The sequence below is a fragment of the Anguilla anguilla genome, chromosome 12, assembly GCF_013347855.1.
Source record: "Anguilla anguilla isolate fAngAng1 chromosome 12, fAngAng1.pri, whole genome shotgun sequence".
Lineage (NCBI taxonomy): Eukaryota > Metazoa > Chordata > Actinopteri > Anguilliformes > Anguillidae > Anguilla > Anguilla anguilla.
The window spans coordinates 12,883,502-12,896,189 of NC_049212.1; the positions used below are offsets into that span (position 1 = coordinate 12,883,502).

The following is a 12,688-nucleotide window of genomic DNA, read 5'->3' on the forward strand; positions in this document are numbered from 1 at the left end:
GGAATACATTACGTGCATGTGTAGTGATCTTACCTCCATCATCAGCTCCGGTGCGATGGAGTCCAGGTTCGACACGGTTCCCTTTCCTCTGCCTCCTGCCCTCCCTCTCTCCCTCTCTCCATCCCTCCCCTCCTTCCTCTGCACCACTTCACGCGCTCAGCCTGCTCAGGGGGAATGTCACACATCGCATGGCTTAGTTCACAAGCCCTTCAAAAACGCCTCTCTACTGCCATCTACAGTTTTCAGAAAACTATACCGGCCGTCTGCTGGTACCGTGGCAGCCAGGACAGAATGCTTCTGCTGGAATATTCCTGAGAGTGCCTGCCCACCGTTATAATAGGGACACGAACTCGCTTCAACTCATACAAACCTTTTTAAAACTTACACATCAGTACAATAGTTTGAGTGTTAGAAGAATTTCATTGCTGAAAAGCGCAGAACACATTTATATGCAGGCAGACATAATGCTGCGGTGGTTCTTTGTGAGCTCTTAAGTGCCTTCTCAACAGAGCCAGGGCTGTATTGGCCCTGGGGCTGTTCATTTGGATTAAGTCTGCAGGACGTCCCTGCACTCCGCAGATGGAGTTTTAAAGAGGGAGGCTTTGCATGAGGCCCTGTAAGGTGAAAGGTTCCATTATACCGGAGGCTGTAAATGTTATTCTGGCCAGAGAGGCCAACAACCCTTTAGTCTCTGATTCTCTCTACAACTCAGACAATCACGGGGACTCTTTGCACATGTGCAATGCCTTTAGGAACTGTGCTTGAATCACCTTGGGTTTGTGACAGAGCACAACCAGCATATTCCCATGCAAGAAATATAAATATAATGAGCTCACAGCTCACTTTGGGCAATGTAAGGGGGTACATTTTTTTTTAAGGGCAGTACTGTAAACCAGGGCTGCCCTTACCTGTTCCTGGAGGTTTTCACTCCACCCCTAATTTAGTACACTTGGTTCTACAAATTAGCAGCTGTAGAGATCTCTAGCTGTTGAATGAGGTGTGCTTAGCTAGGGTTTAAGTGAAGACCCACAGGATGGTAGGTCTCCAGGAGTAGGGTTGGGCAGAACGGCATAGATCCCCAACACAGAAAATTCACTGGAACAGATTTACAATGTGGAATGTCCATTACCTGCTCTTCCTTTGCATCTCTCTGCTGGAACCCTGAGCAGAGGTCAGTGGTAGCTCTGCAGAAAGGTCATTTTCTGCTTCCTGCACGTCTGTAAGGTGTGCAGTATCCACCAGTAGCTGCACCTGCCAGTTAAGCCAATGCCCTGGGCATCTCACACAAACACACACACAGATACGCACACGCACACGCACATACACAATAAACAACAGACCAAGCACATCCACATTCACCACAATGCATTAATATTAATATTGCAGCGCAGTGCAAATTGGTTTTATAAACTGGCAAGTCAACTTTGATCTCACTATAATCTGCTTTTTCTATACACATTTATCAAATTAAAGGTTTTATATAATATAACTAAATAATATATTGCCAATATCTTTTTAAATTAATGATTGTTTTTATGTTTATGGCTATAACCATGTTCTTATCTTTGTTACCCCTGGGCCTAATTTTACTGGTGGACGTGTGGTTATTACCTTAACTGACAATGTTTTTGGTTACACCATAGATTGAGTCCTAGTAATCACAATGTTTTGCAACATCAGCATAGTATATAATCATATGTTGGTTTGAACAAAATGTACTATGATTATTTCAGGTTTGTGCAGAATGAGGTTGCAATTATACCACAGTTTATACAGTGCTAAGAATAAAAAAGGTAATAAATCATTGAAAATGAGCTGGTCTTGTTCTGAGCAAGGCTTTTATTTCCTGTAAACATACAAGACTGTGAGAATTGTAAGCTCACTGGCTAGCTAGCTAGATAATCCACCTGATGAACAAACCGCACCACATGAGACGTGCTACTCAGCAAGCTAGCTTCATCTCAGTGATATTATCAGCAGGTTAACACAGCAGTTGTAAGGAATTTACCATTGCATTTTCAGTTGAATGGTGATACGTATAATTTAACTATATGTATTCCCTCTCAGCACACTGATTTGACTTAACTGTTGGTGAGGTGCATAACAATATTATGTTTCCACAATTGTATTCACGTGTAGTGTGTGCATTGTTTTGCATTATGTATGAGGTGCTATGCATTTTAATGATAAAAATAAATAAATAATTGTAATGGTGTTGCTTTGTGTAAAGGCATCAGCTAAATGTTTTAATAATTATTAATCATTCATACATTCAGAAAAAATATATTTCCAACTGTGCACTGGTTTATATTTAGATAATACACTATATTCATTTTATATACTATCTATAATAATGACTATTTTTATGTATTATTATTTTTGCTTTTTAAAACTCTGAATGGCAGACATATAATTCCATAATCATAGTTTCTGTGTATTAATTCATTTAAAATGGGTTTCCTATGACATTAAGCACAGTTACAATTCGTTATGCTTTTTTCTGTTGTCTTCCTAATTCAAAATGTCCATAATATGTCTCAAAGATCCAAAAGATCCAAAAGAACATAAAACGATGCCAGTGAAATTGTACTTTTTATTTAATGTAAACTCCTGAAATGTCAACTTGATGTCATTGCAATGGTAGTGATGTTACAAGACTGAGTTATCCACCCCCGCACCCCCAACCCACCCACTATGACATCATACATTACAATATGGTTCTTTTGAAGGAAGACAAAATTGACCTCATGATACACTGTCAAGAATATACAATATAGTTTTATGATTGAGAAAACTTTGAATATCTGAATCTAAATATAGAAATCAAATCTATGCATACTTAAGTGTACCTGGACTATTTCCACAGTGAATTGAGCACACAAAGTTTATCAGGAAGCTGTCAACCTGAATCCATTTATAAATAATTGGTGTATTATTTAGTATTAGCAGCTTCATACTGACAAGGCTGTCAGAATTAAAGGGTGGTTAGAAAAATCACATTTATGCCTGACATAAAAAAACTGGGGGAATAATCTTACCAGGTGACAAAGTCCAGCAATTCAAAACATATTAAAGGGAGACAAGGGTTGTATTGAATAATATTTTATCCTGTTGTCATGGTAATAGAAATTATGCCACAGGTTTTGGAGAGCATTGTACATAATACTTGTAGATATCTTGGAATATAATGAACAGTTTGACTTTGGAACTATGAATCTAGTCTTGTCTAATGTGATGTGGAATCATGCGACCTGCAACACCACAAGCCTTAATGTCAAACAATCATTATGATTGACATTAAATTATTCATAACATAAATAATAGCACATGATAAAATACAGACTTAATCTGCTTACTAGCTAAAAGCATTTCTCAAAGCCTCCACCAATTTATCAGAGGGTTGGCAGACAAATTTTGAAACCCCAGCCAGAATAATTCTAATATCTAAGAAGAAGAAAAACATGCCATTGCATGACCAAAAGCCAACACATCCAAACCTATTAATTCTGGCAAATTCAAAAATAGAAAATAAACAGCTGTGTTCTGAAAACAGGCTAGATACAAAGATAACAACTATGGGCATTTCTGCCTAGGAACGGGAATGGATTAAACTCATTTGAAAAGAATTAGGGGATTTCAAGAAAAAAGCCCAAATATAATGTAGCTTTTTTTTAAGTCCAAAGAGTAAAGCCAATTTGGTGGAGAAGCCAAGGTTGGTAGAATCAGTCATTGCAGCAGGTGGAAAGCCTAAATAACTTTTCACAAACAGGACTTTCTCCGAAGCAGTCTTGCCAGATTTCAAAACTGAATCCGCCAGAAGCCATTTCCCTCACACAATAACATAAAAAAGGTCCAAATGTGCTGGAATCTGCCAACATTTATCAGAAGAGCATTACCTTGGGGAATTAAACATCTACTCACAATTATTCATCCACCTGAGAGAGGCCACTACTATAATTAGTATTATTTAATTAGTTAGCTTAATACGCCTAAACACAAATCTAATAAATTACCTCATTTAATCTCTGAGATGAAGCTTTCGATTTAATAAGGTACAACTGGTACTAGTACTGCTGATAGTACTACTAATTGGATAGGTGTTGGCAATTAAGCATTGTCAGGATAGTTTATTGCATCTCTGGATCTGGCGTGGTCTTTCTGTTTTAATTTTTTTAAATTAGCAACAACTTTTCACACAATATCAGGTGAAGTGGGTTAGTAATCAACAGCCTTAATGAGCTGAGTAACAGTGGCATCCAGTATAGGCCACAGTCCTCCTGAGTCCTGCATCACTGGATAACTGCGCTGTGTAAAACCCAAAGCACCTCCCAAATACGAAACATGGACTGTAAAAAAATAGTTATCTGGGTTTTACTCAGTGCAGTTATACAGCTGACTCAGTAATCCTGCTTTGTGATGCAGGACACTGGACCAAGAGTTGCAAACTCCTGACCTGTTGGTGTCCTCCAAATAATTCAGTGTTTTAACCAGTTGTGCCAATTCACATTATCAAGAATACTTCAGCTCCCTAGGTTTTTCTCCCCCATGGAACAACTTCCGATACTGAGTGCAATGCTGTACTGGAGAAAAAAATAATACAGACTATTGTCTGTCATATTCCAGTGAGTGAACGGGGTACCTTATATATTCACCTGAGGATTTAGATCAATAAAACTTTTGGCAACTCAATTTCTGCATCGCATCCAGCAATATAAGGGAAGATATTAAAGATTTTCATAGAGATTTGGAAGGAATCCTGTGTTTATATTAAAGGAGAAACTGCAGGCTCAGTCTCATATGCAGCAAAGCTCCTCTCTGAATCTGGAGAAAGACAGAGAACAGACTTTTTCCTTTAATATTGCATTATTTATTTGCTTTGCAGTCACCTCAGTGCGGTGAGGATTCTATTGATTTATTATAAACCTCATAGTCGTATGTTCAAATATGACCTGATCTGAAATGGGTTCAAGCCGGGTACCTTTCAGCAGCTGCATCCTATCAAATAATTTCATTTTTATGTACAATATGATTTTAGGAGTGTCCCCATATAGTCGTTGGGATATTCCCATGCCAGGCATGTTGGTGAGCTTGCTGTTCTGCTATTTACTTTGTTATTATGATTTATTATTAGTTTTTGTTGTTGTTATTATGTTGAAGAGATAGTCTACTGTTTTCTTTACTCACACAGGTAGAAAGCAAAGAGGGAAATACTTTGCTTATCAGCCATATATTTTTGTTCATGTTTGTATGCTTTCTTATAATTCTTGCTTCAGCCGATTTGCTGCGATACACAATGAAGAATGTGTCTTGAAATGCTTATAAAATGATCTAAATCTATAAACGATTTGCGTTTGCGCACCTTTAAAAAAGTGCATGTTAAAAAGCAAATGAGCTCAACAGTTGCACGTTTAGCAGGCTGCCTGGTCATGTTTCTGACAAATTCCCTTCTCGTCCAGTTGCCCTTTTTGATGTCCTCATCTGGGTTGTTCCTATGTTATTTTTCCCATTTTCTTATAATGGACTGAATGGTATTCCTACAATAGTCAAGCCTTTGCCAGTCTTTTTATAACCATCCCCAGCTTTTCGTTTGTTGACCTAATAACTTTATTGTGAGACCTCTCACATTTAGACTTGATTGTATTTATTCTCCATTCATGCAGTTGAACACAGGTGGATTCAAATCGACATAGGTGGCCCTTGTAAATGTATTCAATGTGATCTCTAAAGGAAATGGAATACACCTAGCCCAAATTAGGTTGTTAACACAAGAGGGTGACTACCTACCTATAAAGTAGTTTTCAGGTTTTTGTATGCTATTTATCTTCCATTCACTATCCGATCTTTAAAGAAATTTGCCTTACTGCCACTAGATGGCATCTGGTGACCAGAAATATTTATGCAATACCTCCAAAGTGTTCGATCAGTCCACATCCCGTTTTATATTGCGAATGCTACATGCATAAACATGATTCATAATACAATGATTATATAGACTGTAACAATTTACTAAAACGTACTAATACAACTACTATTACTATTACTGCTGCTGCTACTACTACTAATAATAACAACAACAACAACAACAACAACAACAATAATAACAGTGGTTCAATTATTTATAATGAAATTTAATGTACAAGAAGAGAAATCCTCATTATCCTCATTACCATCATCATCAGCATAAGCATCATCATCACGATCATTATAATAACTCAAGATTTGTATTGCTGTTATTTGTTAATGAAACTGATGATAATGAAAACAAGCTTATTTTAGACCAATTTGCAAGAACTTAGTTAATTCACTCATTTGCACACATAATACATGCATACAGCACATGAACTTAAGGACAGAATAATTATAATAGTAAAAGGTCACCTACAATCCAATGGGGTTAATTGGCAGTCTAGCCTTAAATTCATCATTCGTTGTTATAGATGGCTTTAAGTACTTCTGCAGCACTTTGTGCTTTCCAAACAGCAGTATTGTCAGTATTATTATTATTATTATTATTTTCAATGGCCCCTCGCTTCTCCAACACTCTCAGCTGGCTGCAGAAGTGTGACTAATCTCACGGGGTCTCCATCTTGTTTTCCGTCTCTGGCAGCTACACAAGAGGAGTGACCCTTTGTGTTTTTATAGGTCAGATCCGTGTGTGGCGAGGTGTTTGTCACTGGCTTCCGTTCTGTTGTGTGTTCAGGGTTATTGCACAGAAACTGGGAGGGCCTCAACAATATCTCAATATACACCTCTGTTATGGACTGAGCAATGTGTATAAATGGTTTTGTCTGACCATGTGTGTGCGTGCGTGCATGTGTGTATGTATGTGTGCGTCTGTGTGTGTGTGCATGTGTGTGGGTGCGTGTGTCTGTGTGTATATGTGTGTGTGTGTGTGTGTGTGTGTGTGTGTGTGCATGTGCCTGCATGTGAAAGCGTGTTTTTCTTCAGATCAAATCTTTGAAACCAGTTTATGGTTCTTTTCACCATTGTTTGTTGAATTAAATCACAATAAAATAAACTGTAACTACATATTAAACATGTTCACTCAGAATATGAAATTTGGATTTCTTTGTTATTGTAGGTTTTCATATGGTGTCAGACCACTGAATGGATGATGACATGGGTATGCTTCCCATGTCTCTTCCAATGCAGTCAGAGCCAACCCGGGAGGTTCACAAGCACCGGAAGCCTGGGGTCATCACTAAGGCAACAGGAGAAGGTCAGAGGTCCGGGATGGGAAATGTATGCTCAAAATTCATTCTAACAATCCATGATTGCCCTGAGATGCGATGCCCTCTTGAGATATGCTGACCTTTGACCCCTAAGTTACAGTTTGGCTCATTTTTGACTGAAGGGGATTTGAGATCGTCTTGACCCTAGATGCTCTCTGTCTTCCACCGTAGGTTCCGAGCCCGACAGTTGATGCTAGGACAATCGTAACTCCGCCCCCCCATATCCAGCCCGTGCACAAACAGAAATCACTTAGCGGGTACAGCGACCTCCTCGCCCCCCCCCTCCCGCCCCGAGTATACGGCTCAGATTCTGAAGGATTATCCCCAAGTCGCCGTCGCTCCCCGCGGCCATACGCTCGTCGCTGAAAGCTCTTCCCTCTGCACCGCTCGAGCCGCGCCCCGTTTTAAGCACCAATGCTTAAAACCGCGTCCTAAAGCGCGCTTTTTATAGCTATTTTTATAATCCACTGACCCATTTCATCAAGCGAGAGTAACGCGGCTACCCGCTCCATGCTTTTATTTACTTCATTTTTAATGCCGCGGCTGGCTGTCGCCCGTGCAGATTATATATAAAGGAAGCGCGCGCAATTCTGTCCCCCCCTGTTTCAAATCCTTTTCAGGTCAGCGTTTGACATTTGCATTTTGAGAGGTGAACAATATCTGAATGACTCATTGAGGGGACTTTTCTGTGAAACTATTGCTACGCCCTGATCTAAATAAGATTCGCACAGTAATGAATGAATGAAATGAGGAACGCACTCAGGCTGGTCCAACAGGGCCAGACTGTTTTTACAGATCAGTTTTGATTTAAGGCTTTGAAATGTTTGACTTATCGCTTACCAAGGCTATTAGCAAAGGTTCTCCAATAATACATACATGCTTATCTAACTGCATAGCCTGCCTACAGTACAGTCTCAGCATAGCTGATGCTTCACTCCTTGTGTTTGTCTCTAGTCTGTACACACATTTATCACTGCTCTTACTGTGCACTTACGCATTATTCCTTGATGGCCCTGTAAATCACTCTGGATAAAAAGGCAGGCAAAATGAAATAATAGCGACGATCTTCTACTCTACGTAGATAGTGTAGCTAAGTGCAAATTTTGTCATTTCGGAAAATCCTGTGAATAGCATAGAGCCTAGAATTGGTCCCCTTTGAGAATGCAGACAATAGCTAGTCACAGGATGAACGCAGACGTAGTGTTACACAGCTTTATAATCGCAATTAGTATCTTGTACCATCATTAGCAAAGCAGCATGTCCTCCTTGTATCCGCATGGGTTTCCTCCGGGTACTCCGGTTTCCTCCCACAGTCCAAAGACATGCAGGTAGGTTCATTGGAGACTCTAAATTGCCCATAGGTATGAGTGTGAGAATGAATGCTGTGTGTGCCCAGCGATGGACTGGTGAACTGTCCAGGGTGTGTTCCTGCCTCTCGCCCAATGTATGCTGGGATAGGCTCCAGCACCCCCCACGACCCTGACAAGAATAAGTGGGTACAGGCAATGAATGGATGGATGGACTAGCAAAGCATGATCAAAAAAGAAAACGTAAACCAAAATGTGAACTGAAAGGTAAATATAGACGTGTTACTTCCACAGTGTCACAATTACCTTTTGAATTGGTTGAATGTGACCAAAGATTAAGAAAGAAGAAAGAAAAAACTCCCAGCATGTTCCATGCAGGCCTCAGGCTTCGGGCCTGTCGGCGGCAGTGGCAGTGAATGGCGCGTGATTGGAAAGTGCCGGGGCTGATGGGAGGGGCCAGTGGGAGACCCGCCCTCTGCTGGGCTCTTAATGACTGACAGCCCAATCCCGCTGGTTTAGGGGTTTAAATGGAGCGGCCCCTGTGTTTCCATGGCAGCAGAGACCCCGAGACGCAAGCCTAACTGCCCCTTCTTTGGGCTGCCGAATTATTCATTGGACGACAGAATGGTGATGCCAGAATATAAGTCTTTCAAGCACTGTCAGTTAACACCTCAAATACAACACCACGAGGGATTTTTTATAGTCTCAATCTCTAAAGAAATATTATGGAAAAAGTGGTACAGTACCAATACCTTATAAGGAAATGCACCAGGGCATTTCTTTCATGTTTACAATCCAGCTCAGCTGCTGCTAATGCTATCACTGTCACTATTTGTGACCCGTTTGCTGCTGCAGCATTGCCCATCTCTTTTCCTTTGAATTTCATTGCGTGTTTCAGAATGTGCATTATTTCACTGCTATGTGCTCCGTGAGACATTGTGCTCTCTGAAAAATTCATGCTGGAGCGCCATATTAAGCAAAGAATCGATTGAAGTAATGATCGATTGATTGATTTAATGTGAACTTCACCTCATAAAGCCCCCATTTTGACAAATGGACCTCAGCTAGACTGACTCAAGGCTATCAAGACATCGCTATATCTTAATGTCGGCTTCAACCTGTAAGACATTATGTTGTCATAGCCACCGTTCGATAAAGGATTGTTTCCAGACATACGCCAGTAGCTTCCATTAGAATACGAAGCCAGACGGCAGGACGGATTTGAAGATGCTGAAAGGCCGCTATAAGGCAGGTGCTCTGTTCTGATCCCAGTTTTATGATTGATAATGTTAAAATGTAACATATTTTGGATCTATTTGGCCAGTGTGACCAGTTGGTGATGATTATTAATGAATGCTCTGAACAATGCATCTCAGGTGTTTGGCTGCAGACTCTACCCTAATGAATGAGGCAGTGATTTATGGGGAGGGAGGGGGGGGGGGGCTCTTTTCATAGGAGCTGCAGACAAACACCCCTGGCAGTTTGGAGAGCCAGTCTCAGGACTATCACCATACCCCAGAGCGTCTGGGAGATACCCAGGTGGCGGTGGGGGGAAAAGGGAAGGGGGTGGGTCGCGGGTTGGGGCGGTAGCATGAATTGGAAATATCCCCCAAACACGTGAAGCCATTATTATATGCAATCATTATTAATGGTGTAATTTGTTTCTTATTTTGAGTTTAGGAGGGGGGTGGGGGGCTCTATGAATAAATTGACATAAATAATCTGAGACAGAATTTTTAGTCAGTTGCCAAATGCTTTGCATCAGTGATGAATGAAAGACGCTTTCAAAATATGAAACGATACAACAGCATAACTGCAAATTCAGAATTAATGATGAGTATAATAAAATGGTAACTTCAAAACACATCTCACGTATTTCAGTGTAATTCATGCAGGAATAAGAAGTGAAAATATTGTCTAATATTATGTCTACTTTATTCTATTATTTTGGGTTCAGTATTTGGGGGTTAAATTCATTAATTAAGAAACAGAATAATAATGTAATTGTGAGGTACAGCTACACCATTTTCTTTTTAACTGCATCACTCTTTCATAACCTTTCATCACTCTTTTATAGCTGATCATCACTCGTTCATAACTTTTCATCACTCTTTCATAGCTGTTCATCACTCGTTCATAACTTTTCATCACTCTTTCATAGCTTGCTCTTGTCAAAGGCCTTTTTTTGGGCAAGACTTGACCTCGCATGGTCCGCTCCTTATTTGGAACACCAGGCGCTAATATCGCCCATACATCACGGTCTGCGCATGGCTTGGCACTTTCCTCTTTCACAGTGAATAGGAATCCCAGACCCAAAAAGAGAGAGTGTTTCAGGTTGGCTCGTGAAAGCTTTAGCCATCTCTCGCCCCCTCAACTTTCTGCAATGCAGCAAGAGGCAATTTCATGCTCTTTGCTGCAGAGTCAGCCAGGGCTAATCTGCAGCAAACAGTCCAAGACATTAAAAAAAAAAAAAAAAAAAAAACAGCCTCTTGTTGTATTGGCTTTACTATCTTGGTAAATGAAAATCGCTGGAGCCATTAAAACTCCTTTAACAGTTAGGACGTCTTTAGCAGCATACCGTTCCCTCATTCCCTTTTCATTACCATTTTAACTGGAGGGGGTCCTCTTATTTACTAAATGCGCCCATTGACAACAATGCTTTGTCAACGTGGCAGTTCACAACGGTATTTTCTTATTGATGTCCCTTGAATGCATAAATCCATACAGCATATCTTAATGCGCATTAATATCACAAGTGTGGGGTATATGGAGAGGGCAGATAGGTTAGTGGTTGTGGCATGGAGCGTGTTACTCTGGGGTTGCAGGATTCAACCCCAGCCGATGCACTGCCATTATACCCTTGAGCAAAACACCTCATCAGAACTGCTTCAGTTAGTCCCGCTGTACAAATACCCAGTATGTTAAAACCAAATGTAAAGTGTGTATGCTTTATAAGGGAATTTGATGAGACGCTTTCAGGGACAAATGACATGTCCAAGTATCAATATGTGCCAGGGCAGATTGTTTAACAAACATATTTTATTGCATTTTTACAAAACAATACGAATACCAAAATTCAGTCAACAGAAAGGATCATTTTTGGAGTTTGAACAGAACACATCACATTTTTTTGCACAAATCAGACACACTTCTTCAAAATGACAGCTTCTTCCAGACGGCCATCCGATCACAAAGCTTTCTCTAAAAATAAGAAAAACAAAAACATCACAAGAAGCAACATTCTCATTGGACCACAGATACGATCCAATGACAACAATGGAGGAAGGTGAAGGAGTAATGTTTTCTGACAGGCTGGTTAATACAGATTGTGCTTATTTGTTGTTGTCATTCATCTCACAAAAGTGCAATTGTATTCATGGTTCTTAAAGGTATACGTTTTGACAGAAAATTGGCACATTCAATCAGGTACTTTGTAATATCTCACAATTTTCTGACATTTTATTTTTTTTACTTTCTTTCATATAAATACAATATATTCTCTTTCTTCTGCGGCACACAGAATCCACATAAAAACGTATAAAGATGGCTATGTACACATGGAGGTAGGAGAGCGTATGTACACAAATAACGATTTAAAAATCCTCTCAGTCCATCACTCGGGCTTGACAGGCAGACGACGATCCCGTACACTCGTCTTCTCGTCTTTACGTCTTCAGCCACAGAAAGCCAGAAGTAAAAAAAAAAAAAAAAAGATACTACACAGAATGGTTCGGAGCATTGACTGAGCAGCCGCTTCCACTTATCTCATTTCCTGAAAGTAAACACGGGCGGAACTGAATTAGAAGGGTTAAACAACACAGGTGCGTGCAATTTAAGTCCCTGTAACACAGTACTTCCACTAGAAAGCTAAGGAACGTTGCACAATGGCCGCTAAAGGCAGAATCTGACTGTGTTTCTTATTGGTCATCTCATACAGAGCTTCATCTTACAACTGGACAGGGCTCAGTTATATTAACATTAGCCTGACAAATGTGAATCAATGTTACAGTACATGGCACGAGGTCCCACAGTATTTCTATGCAGCATTTTATTGACCTGAACAGAACTGAAATCCATGACTTTCAAAAACGAACTTTCATAACGCAGTAAAGCTGGGTTATGATTATATATTTGGTATTATTAAGGTAT

General features: G+C 40.1%; 1 protein-coding gene across 2 annotated transcripts in view; it reads right to left on the reverse strand.

Annotated features, from left to right (window-relative positions):
* Positions 1–11,548: 11,548 nt before the first annotated feature.
* LOC118208890 (roundabout homolog 2-like) overlaps positions 11,549–12,688 on the reverse strand; it is a 73,966-nt gene continuing 72,826 nt past the window's right edge. For both annotated transcript variants that reach the window (XM_035383855.1, XM_035383856.1), the window contains one exon: positions 11,549–12,311. In XM_035383855.1, the coding sequence (XP_035239746.1) occupies positions 12,300–12,311 (12 nt within the window). In that variant the 3' untranslated portion in view covers positions 11,549–12,299. The remainder of the gene's footprint in view (positions 12,312–12,688) is intronic.